The 19,943-nt window shown below is 32.5% G+C and overlaps 2 protein-coding genes across 2 annotated transcripts; one reads left to right on the forward strand and one right to left on the reverse strand.

Annotated features, from left to right (window-relative positions):
- Nucleotides 1–4,287: 4,287 nt before the first annotated feature.
- Nucleotides 4,288–5,660, reverse strand: LOC115704622 (protein SODIUM POTASSIUM ROOT DEFECTIVE 2). Its single transcript, XM_030631824.2, has 3 exons — nucleotides 5,111–5,660; nucleotides 4,932–5,007; nucleotides 4,288–4,819 (listed from the first exon to the last, which is right to left on the reverse strand). The coding sequence occupies exons 1-3, from the start codon at nucleotides 5,321–5,323 to the stop codon at nucleotides 4,686–4,688; spliced, it is 423 nt and encodes a 140-aa protein (XP_030487684.2). The 5' UTR covers nucleotides 5,324–5,660; the 3' UTR covers nucleotides 4,288–4,685.
- Nucleotides 5,661–19,034: 13,374 nt separating this feature from the next.
- Nucleotides 19,035–19,631, forward strand: LOC115703703 (uncharacterized mitochondrial protein AtMg00810-like). The gene has a single exon (XM_030630939.2). The coding sequence runs from the start codon at nucleotides 19,035–19,037 to the stop codon at nucleotides 19,629–19,631; it is 597 nt and encodes a 198-aa protein (XP_030486799.2).
- The last annotated feature ends 312 nt before the right edge of the window (nucleotides 19,632–19,943 follow it).

Here is a 19,943-nt window from a genome sequence, read left to right on the forward strand (position 1 = left end):
CCAAATTGACCTTCCTGGCGGCGACAAATTGCCTCCGGAAGTTGGTTTGGAGTTTGTTCCAACATCCCACCGATCCTGGTTCTAGTTTCTTGAACCACTCCTCCGCCGAACCGCTCAGAGTGAGGGGGAAGCATAGGCACTTGGCGTCATTGCTGACCCGCATGACTGTCATGACTCGGTTGAATCGTGACAGGTGATCACTGGGGTCGGAGTTCCCAGTATATGCCGCCATTTCGGGCATTTTGAAGTTTTTAGGGAGCTCCGCCTCCAGGATATGCTTGGCGCAGGGCTCCCGGTCCTCACTGTCCGAGTCGGAGTCATCTCCCTTTTGCCTCCGGGAGACTCGGGCAATATCTTTTCGAAGGCTGGCGAGCTCTGCCATAATCCCTTCGTTTACAGTACCCGAGGAGACTTCGGGTCTGTATCTTTTTTGATCAAGATGAGCCCGGAGGTCACCTTGATTCCCATTGATTTGATTTCTCAAATCAACGGGTGGACATCTCTGTCCCCCTCTTCCTCTACCCCCCGGTTCCTGGTGCACGGAAACGCTCTTTCGGTCCCCTCGATCCTGAGGGCCAAGACTCCCTCTTTGGGGCTTGCCCCTCTGCGGACCTTTCCCTTTAGGGAAATCTGAGCGGACCTTACGCGGATCCTGCGCCTTTTTCTTCCGACCAGGGGCAGAAGTAGGGTTTTTTGTTTGGTTTTCCTCAGCAGGGTGCCTTATAGGGCTAGGTTCCCTAGGCCTTTGCTGCTGGGAATCGGGCGAAGACGTAGCCGGCTCCCCATCGAGTCCAGCGGCCATTGCCTTGGGATGCACGTGAATGCCAGCTGCCTCCATGGCTTTTTGCATGGCTAGCATCACCTCATGCATCTTTTGATTTTGCACTTTCTGAGCTTCGATCTCAGCTTCGTGATCGATGGCTTTTTGTCTGAGGAGCACCAACTCTTGGTAGCTTCCATCATCGTAAGCGTATTCGTCGAGGTGTTCCTCGTGGTTTTCATCTGGAACTTCTTCCTCGGACTCCTCTGCTGCCCTCGAGGCTACATCCTCTTCATTGGGATCTTGAGCGTCTTCTAGAGGGCGAGGGTGACGTGTAGCTCTCGTCTCCACCATTGTTGTGAAGTTAAATGCTTGTTGCGAAGCAGCTTTCCTCAGCTCTCAATGAAAGCACCAAAATGTTGACCGAGGTTTTCGGCAACCAATAAAATATGAGTATAATAATGAGCTGTACGAAAGCGAGATGAAGACTTTTTACGTGGTTGGGGCGTTAATGAGCCTTAGTCCACGAGCCACTGATATTTATGGATGTCTTTAATACAGATCTTACACTTGGGAGAATGTTTCTCTCTTTAATACAAGGAATGTTCTTGGTGAGCTTTTTTCTCTGTTTGCTCTTAAGCAGCCAAGATTTTTCCGACCCCATTAAATGAGCTTTGAGGGGGTATTTATAGTGTTTTAGTGGGGCAATCCCTATAATTGTACTTACACATGTGTCTGTAAGTATCCATAAAGTTGGGCATTTCCGATGAATATACCATGGGTGATGCATGGTCAAATCCCTAGGTGCTGTAGGGTTTTTATGGAGAATGTCCTTTTTGTCTTATGATTGACGTGACTCTTCGCAGAGTAGCCGTCGCTAGACTTAAATGATCATTACTGTAGCGCTGCTGTTTGGGGAATGTGCCGTCAGACTTTATTGCGTGCACAGTCCCAACACGCTTCCTCCCATGCGGCATTAAATGCGACTTGATGTCTCGGGAGAGACCTGACACGTCCCGGAGTGCCTTTGAGCTATGCTCGCTTCCGGGAGTACCTTGTACTCCGGGTGTATCTTCCGGGACCCATGCGAATAACGCTTCCTGGTGTCATTTAAAGACTTAGCAGTTCTTCTCAGGTAATTCGATCCACGTGTCCCTTCCTGACTGGTCCACGTATATTGGGCGATTTTAGGAGCAACAAAAGGGTTGAACGAGGTATTTGTAAATGACTGAAATACTCTTAAAAACTTGACTAAGTGGGTTTGTGTAGTGAGAGCAAAATGGTAATTGTCAGAATATTTAATAGGGGCATTATATTTACACCCCACAAAATTATATAAGGGGAGTTATATTTGCACCCCATAAAATTATAAATACACCCCATTATTAAAAAAAATATAAACTTAAATAATTTTTAAAAATTACTCTTAATACTTTTTTAAATTTTTTTCCTCACATTATTTTATGTAATTTTAATACTTATTTTGATTTCATTTTCATAATTTTTTCTAACTCATGTATATATTTTTTTATTTTTTTTCGAAGAAAATTTCATATAATTTTTTATTTTAATTTTTTTGTTATAATTTTTAAAATGAAATTTAATTTTGTTTGATAGGTATATTTTTTAAGAATATAAATTGAAAGAAAAAAGTTAAAAATACTTAGTACAATTAAAGATATAAATTTTATATAAAATAAAAATTATTAAAATGGGGTGTACTTATAAATTTTTGGGGTGTAAATAAAATTTTCCATTATATAAGCACCCCAAAATTATAATTACATATTTACCCTCTTGTAAAATGACTAAAATAGATATCTTTTCACATCTTTATTTAGTTTATTAATTTAATTTTTAATAAATACACCCCACTATTTTTTCTTATAAACACTATACTATTTAAATTTCTATATAATTATAAATTTAAAAGCAGATCGATATGAATATTTTTCACTCAAAAATTATTAATGGAAAACACAGAGATTTATTTTTGTAATTCATCGGAGGAATGATTCGATACAAAACAAATTTCTGTGTATATGTATGTGTTTTCGTTTCTCATGAAAAACAACTAAATATACATTTGATGAATTTAGTTATATACAAGACTAAGAAATATTAGACCATAAACAAAATAAAAAATATTCAGTTACTTTATTTTTTTTCCTCAAAATAATTCTAAAACTGCTACTATTTTCTGATTTTTCTTAACATGCCATTTAATTCTTTTCACAAATCAATGACTTTAATTTTTTATTTTATTAGATTTACTTGGACAATTAATGTGTAGAAGCCATTAATGACTTCTAGTTTTCTCTTTTTCTTTTTTCAATCCTAAAGTTTTGGGGTGTATTCAAAAGATACCCTTTCGGTACACAAAGTTGGGGTGTAATTATAAAAAAATAATATTTTAATTAAAAAATGGGGTAAATTTAGTAATGGGGTGTAATTATAGTTCTATGGGGTGTAAATATAATTTCCCTATTTAATATCGACCGACGTATACCTCTTTTTCTATTTACTAAATAACCAATTTTTTTTTTTCTCTCTATTCTTTCTTTGTATTTTTCAATCCCTTCTATATTTTCTTTCAATCGTGCCCTGTTTTCAGATTATCCAATTAATAAAGTAATTTTGATGTTGTCTATAGAAAATAGAATTTCTAACTTACAAAGAAAGACCTTATCAAAAAAAATTATAAACAAAAGGAAAAAATTAAGACAAACAGGATAAATTTGTGTGTTTTTTTTAACTATATTAAGTTTTTTTAGTTAGTACGTTCTAATCCAATTCAATCTATAAAGTGTGGATACCTACAATTGTGCGGGTTGAATTAGATTAAAAAATTTAAAATCTACATTTGTACAAATTGAATATTAATTGATATATAAAAATAACTGATCTAATCTACACATATTTATTATAAAATTTAAAAAAATTATATATACAATTAAAAAAAATAATAATTCAAAAGTATAATACTAATAATACAATTATAATTCAAAACTTAATAAATCAAATGTAGATGTCATTCTCATATATAATTTTGAACTATTGTGCGGATTATATCTAAAATATGAAATATGCATTTAGTGCGTGCGGATCAAATGTACTATGAGCAAAATAGTGCGAAGACGCCTATAGTTAGTTGGGATGAGCTACCTAACTAGGATTTAACCATAGTTCATTGAACTCCACTTGTATGCTGCCAAGCCATTAATCCATTATCTACAATATATGTTTTTTTTCTTCATCTTGAGAATATCCGAATTTTGAATTGAGGTTCAGACAACATTATCAATACCCATGTGGTTATGTATTAACATATTACTATTATATCATAACAATAATATTTAAGTTTTTGTTTTTTGATAATGAATAATATTCAAGTTTATTTATGGCTCCTACAACTTTTTTTAAGAGTAAACTAAACTGGTAAACTGCAATGCATGCACACTCAAAACAAAAATCTGAGTATGCTTTAAAAGCTTTTTGCTTCACTATTACATAAAAAGAAAGAAAGATGTAAAGAGAAACTGCTTAAGTTTGCAAAATATAAATACATAGACAAAACAAAATTAGCCATACAAATATAGTGGCCAATAATGTCCTCATACAAATACTGTTGCATATACAAGATTACACAACAATCCCAACCAACAAATTAAAGAACCTAATAACAACATTAATTCAAGAGGCCTGAAAAAATTTGTATAGGCTCATCACATTCTGTATTTTCATCTGCACAAGTTGAAAGGTACATAACAGATCTTCCAAATGTATGTACTCATATTATCTATCTATCTATCTATCTTTATATATATATATAATATAATAATGAAGTTTCTCTTAGCTTCTTGTTCTTAGTACCCTGTTTGGATGCCTGGAATATTGGAATTGTGATGAGCCTCGAGAAAAATCATCATGAAGATAGAGAATTAGTCCAAATCTCTGCATTCTTGACCTTGGAGACACTCTCTAGCACCTCAAAAGGAAGAATGTCTCCAATTACAACTACCATCTTGGACTCTAAATCAACTTTATACGAGGTCACCCCTGTTTTATTAAAGGCACAAAATTAGAAAAAATTAAAATAAAGAGATAGATTGATCACAAACATTGTAAAGGTATAACAGTTATTTACATATATGTTTATGTATCTGTGTACCTTCAATTTTTGAGATATGTTTCTCAACTTTTCTAGCACAGCCATTACAATGCATGGAAACCCTTAACATGACCATCTGTTGAGACATGGTATATATATATTTCATAGTATTACATAATTGAAATTTGTATGAAAGAAAAGAAAAAGAAAAAAGCAAGAAAAGAGTTATATTAATATACCTTAGGCTTAAGTTGAAAAGCCAAAGTTGGTTTTCCAGAAACAACATCCTTCAATGTGAGCAACTGGGATTTTTCACTTGTTGTGAGTAATGAGCTTTTCTCAAACTCATCATAATCATCTTCAAATCCAATGGAGTTGATGCAAAAACAGTTTGACCCAGAAGAAGAAAGGCAAAGACAATCTAATAGTTTCCCAAAATTGAGCCTTCCCATTTTCCCACCAACACAAATCAAACCCAGAAATTAGATTGTCTTTGACTATATATTTAATCTTTCAAAACCCAGATCAGATGTGAAAGAATCTAAGGAAAACAACTGAGTTAGTGAGTAGTGACACTAGAGAGAAAGAGTAAGATAGAGAAACAGGGGAGCTAAAGGTCAATTTTTTATTGGGAGAGGAAAAGGTTTGAATGGACTCCAATGGAAAGAGCAACGAAGACTAAGGTATATATATTATATTTATGGATGAGGTAGTCAAGAAAATGTGGAAGGGAATCAAGCAACCCCCAACACCCCCTAAAAAAATTAATAATAAAAACATGGGCACCACTACTCTAGTACTAGACACTAGTTATTATATATGTAGGGACACGATTTTGTCCTGTTAGTGTACTTTTACGGAATGTATTTTGTGATGTACGACAGCAGTTAGATGGGTCTCAGGGTACGTAATAATGGGTCTCAGGGTACATTACCATTTTTTAACCCTAATTACTCCTAGATCAACCCCAGCCCTCAGATCAAACAACTCTCCCATCTAACGGCTGTCGTACATCACGGAATATATTCAGTAAAAATACACTAACAGGACAAAATTGTGTCCCTATATATGTAATACTTTTTTATTAGAAAGTGTTTTTTCACTTGGGATTACTAGATAGATTTTGTCATGTGAATAAGTAGTTGTAGTACATCTAAAAATATGAGAGACCAGCAATGAGTGAATTCTACACATAAAAGGTAATTAAAGGAAGTGGAAGCTTCTTCTTTTCCATGTGAGACAGGAACTTTTTTTAAAATATGGTTACAAAAGTTAGGTTTTCATACATGTGAGTGTGACAATTCTTTTGGGGAAGAAATGAAAGAATCACTCAACAATTAATTATAAGCATTAAAAAAATCTGGTAATATATGATTGAGAGAGAGTGAAACAACAAATGCATTAATGACAAGTATCAGAGATAGTCACCAATGGAGGGAGTAAAAACTGTGTCATGTCTCATTGTTTCATGTGATAACTTCTAAGTTGGAGGGAAATAATACTTTATTTAGATATTTAATTTTTGGATAAGAGGAAGAAATAAATAAAATAAATTCAAATAATTGAGAAATTTAATATAATTAATGTATCACTTGTACGCTATCAGAAATGTTTAATTGATGTGACCCATTTAAAGAATTTAATTTATAAAGAAAACTATGCAATATATTACATAATGTATTTTGATACTCTCTCAATTGATTAATTATGTATTACCATGAGTGACAAAGCTTAACATTATTCCCTTAATATATTAGTTATATTTTTAATGTCATATAACTTATTAACATGAATAAAACAATTGTTACACCAAACAATATTAAAATTATGTAAATTTATTAGTTTCCAACACAGAGATATTCACTCTATCTATTAGCTTAATAATGCATCTTAATTAAAATGGAACGTATATATGAGAAAGATCAATACAATATTGTTGTGCATTTTCAAAACAACTCTACTTAAGACTACTTAACAAACATTAGAGCATATTCTATATATAGTGTTAAAAAAATAGTGTATTAAAATATTTTATTATTTTAGCATACTTAAGAACAATTATACTCCTATATTATTCTAAAAAATATGCTTATTAACTTTGACACATACTAAAAGTTATGCTAAATTTAACACAAGATATATCAATATACTAAATTTAACCCACAATAAATATTATTTTTTATTTACTATGTCACTAATTATTATACAGTAGAACCTCTATTTAAGAATACTCTATTCAAGAATAACCTCTAATTTGTTATAAAAAAATGAAGTCCCGATTTGGGCCAGTTATAAATAAAAATAACCTCTATATTATAATTAGTTATACATTTTTTAAGTCCCGTATTAATAAAATATACCTCTATATAAGAATAATTACATCTTAAAAAAATATATATATTTTATAAATTTACTTATGTAGAATTAATAATTTTATTTCAAATTATAGTACATGTATAAATATTATATGTACTCGAAAATAATTTTAATATAATATAGTATTAAGAATTGTTTATTGGTATTTTTGTTACATTGATATTTTTTGATATTTTGATTTTTTTTTTCAAGTGTAACTCTATTTAGTTATAACCTCTCAATTAGAATATTATTTTCTTGGTCCCAAGTGTATTCTTGGATAGAGGTTCTACTGTATTTCATTAACTTTTACTAAATTTTATATTCATTATTTAGTATATTATCATTATTTAAATAATAATAATTTTTGTATAATATGAAATGATTATTAATATAATTAATTATTTTTTTCATTTTACATTTTTTGTATTGTATATAATTGTAAATAGTAGATCAAAGCACAAATTTACTATTTTTTTTTTTGCCAAATTTAATACAAATTTTAAATTTTTAATTAGATTGGAGATGGTGTTAAACAATTAAACGCCGTGAATCGAGGTGCAAGTGAAATATATAAATATTAATTTAAGGCGATATACCTATATATATATATAAATATTCACTCCTAGTCCAAGTCCAGTCCAACAACTACAGAAACGCTATTATAAATGGTGGAATGATTGCCTTTGTCATCGAAAAAATAATAATTCACAAACACTAAAAAAAACGAAAAAGATAAATAATGAATTTGTTTATATCGAGAATTACTATGGTGTATAACATGTAAAATGCTCCAAATTTTATTATCATAATATTTTGGGGGCCAACCTCTTTCTGTTTCTTTGGTTGAACCACTCTGTCTGTCTCTTTCTTTCTATGACATATCACAGACACAAATGGTGACCTTATTTGGTGCTTGGATGATAGCAAAGGTCACCTGATATAATTAATTTGATCAGAGAGAGTTGAAGAAATATATATATATATATGGACACGATTTTGTCTCGTGATGTACATTAGACGTGTCTCAGGGTACATTAGATGAGTGTCAGAGTACGTTACTATTTTTTAACCCTAATTACTTCTAGATCAATCTCAGCCCTCAGATCAAATAACTCTCTCATCTAACGGCTGCCGTATATCACGAAATACATTCCGTGAAAGTACAATCACGGGACAAAATCATATCCCTATATATGTATGTTACTAATAAGAAATGCATAATTTTTTGTTTTAACAGTCACACTAAATAACTTTTATTAAGAGCAACTCCAAAGAGCCTTCAAATTTAAGGTTGCAGTGGGTAATCTTCTCCAACGTAGCAGCATCATTACATCATATATGCAGTTTTTGCTACAGTGCACTGCATCTTTTTTTTTAATTATTATTATTAATATTTAATAGCTTATTTTTGTTTATATATATTGTTTAATATTAAAATATATTATATTTTATTAATATAATAAATAAAATATATTTTTTGGTGTAAATTTTAGTGTTGTGGTTGGAGTGAAAATACTTTTTGACTCTAAATTTAGTGATAGTGTAACACCAAATTTAATGTGTCATTGGGGATGCTCTAAGAGTCTATTTTTTTCCCACCCTATCTAGCTACTAGGAGCCTCTTATTTGGTTGAAAAAACAAATTAATAAAAATTTAAACCAATAGAAAACTAATTAAATTAATAATATAAATTTATATAATATGTATTAAGTAACATTGTCTTCATGACCATGAATAACATAATGGAAATGGGACAGAGAGGGTTTGAATTATTGGAACCCCATGAGCTCAGCTATATATATATTTCTATAGTTATATGATTGAAATTTCGAAATGGTGCTATTCTATACAGGTTGGTCCATGTGAGCGATGGTTGATCTGTTTTTAATAATAATGTATATCACATGAGACGAATTGAATTGTTGGAAAAGCAAATTATAATTAACATAAAATTAAATAAAACAAACAAGATTTGTGTTGATTATTGTTGAAATGAAAGCTCTCATAACATTTTACGTGAGACACGTGTGGGTCACATGAGAATTACTAAACAAACCACAAGTACTGTTGGGTGGTCATGTATATATTTGATTAATTATTTCATATATGAATAATTTCATTTACATAGGTAGAGGAGAATAGGAAATGAGATAGTACTTATCTCTAAACAAAATAGACAGCGTGCTATATAGTATATATAGAAAAATGGTAAAAATTAATATTGCTATTAGTATAATTAAATATCGAGTTTAATTTTATGTAATAACTTTTAAAGAGTATCATTAATTAATTATAAAATGACACGTTTAATAAGTATTAGATTAGTGCCCAATAATAATACTCGACTATATAATATAAGAGCAGAGCCACAAATATTGGTCTGTTTTTGTTGGGTGGCCAACTGTAGGGCACCACATAATTAAACAGTGCATGGTGCACTACTACTTTAGCTGTATAATTGTAATTATATATATATGTACATTTGTATATGTAAGGTAGGACCCTAAACTATACACATGACAAGTACTTTCAATATATATTAAGCAAAATGCATGATACTTTAGAATGAGTGACTGGGTTGTCTTATGGATATATACAATTATATAAATCTACATCCAATATTAGGTATGTGTGTGTTAATAATTTATGCATGCATGGCTATATATTTATAGCCAATCAATGTAAAGGTTAGCTGATCGTGATCTTTAGTGAATTATCACTACTTGTGTTGTGATACTAAAGAAATATTCCTCATGCAGGAGAGTTTGAAATAAAATATAAAACGAACCAATGAAAAGTTTATTTTGCTTCATATTGACGATGCGTACGTATCTCTATTACATTTGTTTTGCAAGTCGATTAATTAAATTTATAGTGTGGGGCGGACCAAAGGCGAAGATCTCTCACCCTCTAAAAAAAAAAATTATGTATATATTTTAATTAGTTACAATATATATTTATAATTATTAATAAAACCTTAACTTTAAATTTCAATGATTAATGTACCTTTAATGTACCTTCCTTAAAGATTCAAATTCCAACTTAGATATTTTTATTTTTAATTCTGAAAATTAATTTTTGGAAATATATATAGTCTTAAGATGAACTCTTACTTAATGTCTTAACCATTAAAACTAACAATTTTACTGTCACTTTTTTACTTTAAATTATATTTAATATTATATAAATATAAATTTGTATCAATTTTTAATATATTATATGTATTACCTAGAACATTAAATTACGCCTTTCTTAATTTATGAAAAAAAAAAATTCGTCCCCTCTCAACTTTAATTCTGGGCTCGCATTATGTTTTGATCAACTTTCCTCTTTTCATTCATTCTACTCTAGCTAGCAGCTAGTCTAATAATCCCCAATATAAAATCAAACTATGTGAAAAGAAATCAACCATAATATAATTAATTATTAGAGCATGATAATGTAATAAGTGATGTAAATATAAAATATAGTTTACTTTGTTAAATGCTTTAATAATGTATAATACATGTTATGCTTTTGTATTTACAATTATATAGTTTTAAATATTTTATTATCAAATTTTAGTTAACATGCTCTTTTATATTAAATGATCACTTGCATTATTATTATTATTAAATTTTTTATTTACCTTTGGATTGTTATTATTTTATTTTTTTAATAAATTATTAAGTGAACATTAAATGACATATTAAACTTTGAATCAAGATTTACAATTATGAAATAAAGCACAATAATAAAAGTTGATATAAAAATGTCATAAAATCACTTTTTGTGCCAAATATAGTTCAATTTTTACATATCCCATTAGAGATGGTCTTGGAGCATTTCTGAAATTTCGTATTTTAATATTCCCAGTTTGATTATTTAATTAAATGATTAATTAAATGCGGAATAATAAAACTGGTACTGAAAACAGTTTTCTGTAGTTACAGAATGCAACTCTGTAACTCCAGAGAAACCTAGAAAAACAAACAGTGCATAAAAGTAAAAACACACAAGATTTTTGTACGTGGTTTCAACAATTCTTTCAGATTGTTACTAGTCCACGGGGCCACGCCCAGAGATAAGATTCATTAGATCGGTATCAAAAATACAAAGTAATTGACTTATGCATAAATAGACTCCCTCTTATTGTATGCCGCAAGCTTGATGTATTCCACCTACTAACCGAATCTTGATAAAACTCCAAGAGCTCGAACTCCCTTCGATCACCTTGAAGAGTGCTTGAATCCTCCCGATTCAAGGCTTAAAGGCTATCTCCCGAAAGCCTATACAACCATCTCCCGAAGGTTGTGTGCTTGTATCCTCCCGATGCAAGACTTCAAAAGCAATCTCCCGAAAGCTTGTAAATACCCTTCTCTCGAAGGTGCACTGATGTTCTTCTTCGTTGTAGACTTGAATACAGACTCAAGACAATACAAACAACAAATAAACAGAGTAAGAGTAGAACAACTCTTCTCTACAAAACAAAGACACTCTTTTCTTATGATATGAAAGTGAATAAAAGAGTTAACATAACAAAGACACTCTTTCCTTAAGATGTGAATATAATTCTAAGTGTATGAAAGAGATACAAAACCTAGCTACTATAAGATGTATTTATAATGAATATACATCTCATAGACAGCTTACATTCGGTCTGAACAAGACCTCAACCCACTAGAAACTTCCCTAAAATAATTCTTCAATCAGTCCAGGAATTTCCGTTTCTGTACCTACTGAATCGTGGGCAGTAACTACAACTTTTCTTTTATAGAAAAGGAAAGTTTAGCTCCGGTTTTCTCTTCAAGAAACCTAATCTTAGAAAATGGGAAACTCAACACAAGATCAGAATAACAGCTGGTTAGCAAAGAATCAATGTGTAATCAAAACTTACCATTTTTACCTCAATTTCCATAAATAGGAAAGCTAGTCAACTTTCCTTCCAAGTTTAGATTTACACAAATATGGAAACTATATCAATAAATGCCAGCCGAAATATACATTAAATAATAAAATATTTTTGTCAATTAAATATGCCAAAAATGGAATTAACAATTTCTAATGGAGTGATAAAAATATGAGGTATTGCTATATATATTTTAGCACACTTGAGAAAAATAAACTGTTGGATTATTAAAATTTTAAATATAGGCTCATATGTGTTAGTGTGTAAGTTTGACCCAAATAAAGTAACAATTTTAGTAATTGTGGGTCATTGGGTATTAAAGTGTCATGTGCTACATATGCAAATATCTTAAGTAGTATTTCTAATTTATTGAGGGACTAAATTAGAAACTAAATTAAAAACGAGTAACAAATAGTTATTCACAAAGGCATGTGTGGTCTTCTCTCTCTGTCTCTTCCATGGCGAAGAAGAAGCGAATGATACGAAAGCCCGCATCCAGTATCAATCCACCACTGATCCAAGATTCCGATTGTGATAAAGAACATGAGACGAAATGCTTCCATGAAGCAATAGAGGAATTGTTGAAGCAATTTCAATAAGGGATATTATCTTGAGTAACTCTAAGATTGTGGGAATTAGTAATCTTTGAAAATGTCAAAATAAAAAAATTCGCCAAGCTGATGAATAGACGAACAGGAACAAGAGGAATCTAGGCCTCTACAAAAAAGAAATGACAAAAATTTACTTTAGGTAATATTTTCTATACTTCAGCTAAGCTATCATACACTGAGCTTATGCTAAAGGATGGAGAGAAATTAAATTGCTCAAATTGATGCTAAAGGAGTAAAAATTCAGAGAATGAATTGGAGATCAATAGTCATTTGTATGGTTTTGGGTTCTAATCCACCATTTGTAGTGTTTGAGGGTTTTGTGAAAAGGATCTAGGAAAATTTAGGCATTGCTCAAGTTGTTCGAATGACGGAAGGGTATACGATTGTCAAGTTCAATGACGATGCTACTTGGGATTAAGACCTTGAAAGAGGGGTTATCCAATTTAATAGGAAACCTGTCATTGTTTGACTTTGGTTGACGAATTTGAATGTAGTTAGTCTGGTTTGATCGGTTCCTCTTTGAATAAGGCTTCATGATCTTGGATTATAATATTAGAGGAGAAAATTCTTAACTGCTCTTGTAAGCACAATAGTCAAACCAAATATAGTTGACAAATTTACCAAAAAAAGAAGAAGAGTTCAGTTTGCTAATTTTTTGGTTGAAATGGATATAACTGGCCAACCTTCTCGACTGATTCATTACATCACTGAGCAAGGTAGATTGGTGGAATAGGGAGTGGATTATGAATGGTTGCCTATTAAGTGCAAGAACTGCAATGGTTATGGTCATAGTATGGTAGATTACAGGAAAAAAAAAGAAAAGAAATTGGCTCAGGGAAAGTAAAAGTAGTATCTATAGTCAAGGTTGTTGATGCTACAACAAAGGCTGATGTAGGAAAAATTGACAAGAGTCAAGTAGCAGGATCTACTGTAGATTCTACAATAGTGAATGATCCAGCAATTGAGGTGGCAGCTGCCACAAATTATGAGGGTCCTTCCACTGAAATAAGGAAACATCTGAATGGTTGGCGCCAAACGAAAGACACTCAAAATTGGAAAACCCTGAAGTGACCAAAGAGACAAGGGATCCAAATCTATAAACCTTGCTAAAAACAGATGTTCAAGTAGCTTTGAAGAAAAATAAAAATACTTTTGAGGTTCTCTAAGAGCTACCTACAAAAGAGATTGAGAGTAAGGTCCCTCCTAATGATTAACTATGAATAATTGTCATATTCTTAGTTGGAACATTAGGGTTTGAATAGTTCTAATAAACAACAAGTAGTTCTGTACTACTATAGAATTAAAAGTGTTGTGATTTGTGCACTAAAATGAGAGGAAATAAGATAGTAAAAATGATGAATAAAAGCTTTGCAGGTTGGAATTTTTACTCCAGTCTTGCCATAGAAGGGAGAATCCTTATTATGTGGAAGAATAAGTTAGTGCAAGTCATTGTGATTGCAGAAATAGATCAGTATGTGTATTGCTATGCCAAGATTGTAGGGCGAAAGGAGACTTTCTGTATTACTTTTATTTATGGGCACAACTCGATTAAGTCTACAAAAATGTTATGGCAGAGCCTAAAAATTCTTACTTTCCCAATAAAACCTTAGCTTTGAATAGGAGATTTTAATGCTCCTCTTAATAAGAACAATAGATATAGAGGTCATTGTGACTCAAGCTGAGATATTAGAGTCTTCTAATTAGTTAGCTCTCGGATTGACTGACTATTTGAAAAGTTCTGGTTCTTTCTATACTTGGACTAACAACCAGGATGATCAAGTAAGGATATCTATTCTCGTATTCATCATTTTCTAAATAATGAAAGTTTTTTAGATGCTTTTCCTGATTTTGGACCCATAATTCAGTGGGAGACAACCTCTAACCATTGTTCCTGTTTAATGAAAGATTTTCTTGTTAATGACCCAGGTATTAAGGCCTTCAAATTTTACAATTTCTGGACTAATCATATGGAGTTTAAGGGTGGTTCTGGAAAACTAGAGGAAGCTTATGTATCATAGCAATTAAAAAGGAATTTTTCTAAAACTTCTCATATTAAAGCACATTTTGAGGAGATTTAACTCTAAACTAGTTGGGGATGTGGAGTAGAATATTCAAAAAGCCAAGATAAAGTTACAACCAGCTAAACTCAATTGTCAACATCATCCCAAAGACCTTTATTATCAACAAATTGAGAAGGAAGCCTGCAAAAATTTCAATTACCAAGCTAAGATGTACCATAGCTTTCTTGTGCAAAAGAGTAAGATAAGCTAGCTCAAGTATAGAGATGAAAATTCCTCCCATTTCCAAGCTAGTATTATGAAATGGAGGGAAGAGAATCGTATAGCTAGTTTCATTAATGAGTAGGGAGAAGTTATTGATGATTATCTTGCAATTTTTTCTCATTTTCTCAATCATTTTAAGAGCTATATGGGGAATTGTTATTCGTATTTTTGGATGAGAACACGTAGAATTCTAACATCAAATACAATTTAGTTATTTCAGGCCCAAAAATGGGCCCAATCAGAATAATGGATTAGGTCCATTAGCAAGAACTTATTTTCAAATGGAAGATAGAAGGCTTGTCTAGGCGAGATACTCTTCCAGCACCGCGTATATTCTACAGACATCAAACAAAACATTTGGAGAAGTAAACAACGAGCATCCAGATGTCTAGCTCAAAAGCATTCTCATTAATTACAAGATCCCAAGATATTAGGAATTAACTTCCACGGATCTCGTCTGAAGATAATATCTTCTTAAATATGGAAAGATAGTACTTGAAAATCAAGCATTTAATGTGTCTTCATTCTCCACGAAGATATGACACCGTTTTTGGCAATTGTCAACATGATGTGGCATGGGCGGGACTTCACCAAATAAGCACATGTTAATATGTTACTTCTAATCATCATATCAATAGGCAAGAGCTAATAAGTAAGAACTTTAAAACTATAAATATACGAAAAACCCTTCATGCAAAGGGGTTAGAAACTCATTCTCAATTGCCCAGGAAAAGTAAAGCTCAGAAATTCTTGTAAACCATAAGGCTTTTCTAGATTTCAAGTAATAATGTTAACTCGTGAGCTAAGGCTCGTTAATGCACTAACCACATAAAAATTCTCATTGTTATTTTCTGTATCTTTGATCAATTTCTTTAGCTTTCACATATAATAAATTTGTTTCCAAAAATCTCGGTAAATATTTTGGTGCTTTCATTAAGAGTTAAAAAAAGCATTGATACCATCAAAGGTTGTATACTAAAACTATGGTACTCACCCGAAACCAGATTGGTGGTCATGATGGAGAGACTTCTATGGACGGTGTAGATCCTGTAGCCCGGGCGAAGACATCAATCAATGGAGATCCAACAGAGGCAACTAGTCGCCCTGCTAAAAAAACTCAACGTACTAAGAAAGAAGTTGATGAAAATCTCGTCAATGAAGGTCGAGAGGAAGATCCCAAGGCCGAAGATCCTGAAGATGATTGGAAAGAAAAAGATTAAGATGATTATTATTACGAGCCAAATCATGTAGTCATTAAAATGGACAAAGAACTCCTTACAAAAAAACTAACATTGGTGGCACAAAAGAATTCTCGTGTCGAATGTAAGAAACCTTGACCTAATTAGAGGCTAGGCTTGAACCAGAGAATGCTGCTCATGATGAAGAAACTCTTGACGATTCTATTCCTTAGGATAATAATACTACAAAAAGAGCAGGCCCTAAATATCCTAGAACTTTTGATCCCAACAAAGATAAAGGAAAATGTGTCATGAGAGATCCTCCAAGAAATAACATGAACATTTTCAATCAACCTCTAAGGAAAAAGAACGTAGTTAGTGCTCTAGGGTAAGGTCATCCTACTGATCTAAGAGGCAGGGTTGTGCAGAAAGATAGGCCTAGTGCTTAGGTAAAAGGCCTATTGTTCGAAGAAACAAATGAGTACCCAATAGTTTTGTTAACTAGAGTGATGACATTGTAGAAGAAATCCAACAGCTTTCTGATGAAAGTCTCATAATAAATGACCTCCAGGCATGTTTGAATGCAAAAAAAAAAAAAAAAAAAAAAAAAAAAAAGCCAAGGGCGAGAAATTAAGGCCTCCCAGAAACGATCTCAAAAATTACATCAATGATCATGTTTGGGGAGGTGAATCTTAAGATGCCACAACTAAGCATCTGGAAGAACAAATTGCTGAGTTAACTAAGTTCAAGGAATGACTCGCCCGGAAACAAAATGGAACCATATCTAATTCGGAAGAAGAAGATTCAAAACCATGTGTGAGAAGAATAATAGAGACACCCTTGCCTAAACACTTTAGAATGCCTCAAATGGAACTGTATGAATGTAGGAAAGACCCCAGGGCCCACTTATCCAAATACACCCGACTGATGCAAGTGGCAAAGGCAAGCGACGATGCAAAATGTCTCTATTTTTCATTAACATTGACAAAATCTGTGGAAGATTGGTAGAAAAGATTATCTCATGGATTTGTTCGTAATTTAAAAGATTTGCAAGTGATGTTCAAGAGAAAATTCATAGCTGCAAAGGATTATGATATAGAAGTAAGCTCACTGACAAACATCAAAAAACAACCAAGAGAAAGCCTTAAAAAGTATATACAGAGAATGATGGATGCAACTACAAAGACTAAGGTTAATAATGATATGAAACTAGTAGCCTTAACTTAACCTCGGGAATATGTACCAGATCCTTTCTATGGGGAGAGTCACAAAGAAAAAGGTCTAACACTCTGTTCAATTCCTTGGCTAGGGCCCAAGTTTTCATAAACTTAGAAGAAGTGTATGTCCATGCTTATGGAGTAATTCCGACACCATCCACCAAAATAAGTAGTGCAACTCAAAATCCCCAACTATCTGCTCCAACTATTGTTCCTCCGGGAAGTACGCTTACAACTCTAACAGTGTACGAACCTGGTGTCTTTAAACAAGCAGCTGTGCAGGCTAAGGCTGAACTTTGGGCTGGTTTGTCTAGTTTTGGGTTCAGAAAATTTTACCCGAACCCGATCTGTGAAATGGTTAGGTTCACAGGTCACGGGTTTGCGTTGACCGGGTCAATAGATTGACCAGGTCAACTCGGTCAATTTTTTTTTTTTCTAAAAAAACTCAAATTCTATATGATTTTTTCTATATATTAAATTAAGCATATAAGTTATAACACCATAATTTATATTTATTTGATTAAAATAATAATAAAAAAGCATTAATTTCATATCTAAAATACAAGTCTATCTAAAAAGTTTCAAATTATATTATATAATATATTATATACTGTTATTTTTAATATATTATACATGTAATAAAAATAAAAGGATTAGATTTTAGGGTTTTTATATTTTTAATATATTATATATGTAATAAAAATAAAAAAAGTAAAAAAATTAATTTTGGCCAGGTTGGCCGACGGGTTTAGGTCCAACCCAAAACTCGATGACTATTAAAAGACAAACCGCAAACCTGCCCGGGTTAAACCCGACCCACCCGAATAGAATGTTTTTTTTTTATTTTACGGGTTGACCGAGTCTGGTCTGGGCGGGTTGACTGGGTCTGGTTTGGGCGGGTTGGCCATGTCCAGGTCAAACTCGGTCCAAATATTTAGTCCTAGCACAGATGAGTTTCTCCAGTTTTGGAGTGGCACAGACTAGATATAGTGTCAATGAGTCAATAAATGGAAGTTTCAGAATCGAACATAAGTCATTCCCAGAATAAAAGTTCTAAGGCTCCAAGTCAAAATGAAGCTCTAAAGAAGGAAAAAGTCTTGAATCAAGGTACTCTAAGTATACTAGCCTAGTTGATACTCAATAAAATGTTTACAAAGTCACTTAGAATATGGTCCATTATAAAAAGCACCCGCCCATGTTCAAAGGCAGAAGACATAAGAGGGATCAAAATAAAAGAGATGAATATCACGGTGATATTGGGCATACCACAAATGAATGCGAGTACTTGAAAGATGAAATTGAGGGATTAGTTAGAAACAGTCATCTATGTAATTGGGTTTAAATACCTGTCATATATGATATATCACAGACAAGGAGTAGCACACAAACATCTCTTTATTCCTGGATAGCAAGGAGTCGTAAATGCTCCTCAAGGAGTAGGTTATCCTCAAGCTCCAGGAATACAAGCTCAAAAAGTATCATCTTTGATTGCTACACTAAGCTCCAAGTTTGCCTTAAAAGATCTTGATGTAATGAACTTTTTCCTTGGTATTCAAGCTATTTATACATCAGATGGCATTGTTCTCTCTCAACAAAAGTATATTCAAGATATACTATGTAAAGCTAAAATGCAAGGAGTGAAAACTCAAAGCTCTCCTATGAACAGTGGGTTAAGGTTGTCTTACTATGGGAGTGATCCGGTGGAAGATGCTACAACCTACATGTCTATAGTTGGTGCTTTGCGATATGCAACTATAACCAGACCTAACATAGGTTTCAGTGTCAATAAAGTATGTCAGTTTATGCATCAACCCTTACAATCTCATCTTGTAGCTGTCAAAAGGATCTCAAGGTACTTAGTAGGTACACTTGATTATGGTCTGCATCTCAAGTGTCCTTCATCTCTGCAACTTAAGGCCTTTTGTGATGCTGACTGGGTTGCTTACCCAGATGATCGTCGATCCATAACAGGTTTTTGTATCTTCTTAGGTGAGAATCTTGTTGGATGGCAATCGAAGAAGCAAGCTACTATATCTAGGTCCTCCACTGAGGCTGAATATTGCAGCATTCCCGCTGTTGTTACTGCAATCAGTTGGATCAACTCATTGCTTTTTGAGCTACATCAAACACCTCCTGCTACTCTCCTAGTTTGGTGTGATAATTTACGGTTGTTCATCTCACAGCTAATCCTGTTTTGCATGCTTGCACCAAACACATTGAAATAGATATTCATTATATTCGGGACAAGGTGATGCAAAAGAAAATACGAGTTCATCATGTTCCTTCTGAAGGTCAACTTGCAGACTTACTTACTAAACAAATTTCTTGTTCTAGGTTCCCTCTTTTAAGAGACAAACTTAGTATGGTCTGTTCTACCACCTTAAATTTTAAGAAGTCTATTAAGGGTACTTAGTTTAGCTATAGTTTAGTACAAGTTGTTGTTGAGTCTTTTTAGCTCATTTTAGTATATATATAGCCCTGGATTTTTTTTGAAATCAATGAGAAAATAAGTGCATGTTTGACATCATAATTAAAAA

The sequence above is a fragment of the Cannabis sativa genome, chromosome 1, assembly GCF_029168945.1.
Source record: "Cannabis sativa cultivar Pink pepper isolate KNU-18-1 chromosome 1, ASM2916894v1, whole genome shotgun sequence".
Taxonomy (NCBI): Eukaryota; Viridiplantae; Streptophyta; class Magnoliopsida; order Rosales; family Cannabaceae; genus Cannabis; species Cannabis sativa.

What these genes read in the sequence shown, in the direction of transcription:
- LOC115704622 (XM_030631824.2), bottom strand. Translation starts at nt 5,323, where the DNA reads ATGGGAAGGCTCAATTTTGGGAAACTATTAGATTGTCTTTGCCTTTCT. An exon ending in CTTTTCAACTTAAGCCTAAG is followed by an intron (nt 5,008 to 5,110) that starts GTATATTAATAT and finishes ATGTCTCAACAG; the next exon opens with ATGGTCATGTTAAGGGTTTC. An exon ending in ACATATCTCAAAAATTGAAG is followed by an intron (nt 4,820 to 4,931) that starts GTACACAGATAC and finishes TTAATAAAACAG; the next exon opens with GGGTGACCTCGTATAAAGTT.
- LOC115703703 (XM_030630939.2), top strand. Translation starts at nt 19,035, where the DNA reads ATGCAAGGAGTGAAAACTCAAAGCTCTCCTATGAACAGTGGGTTAAGG.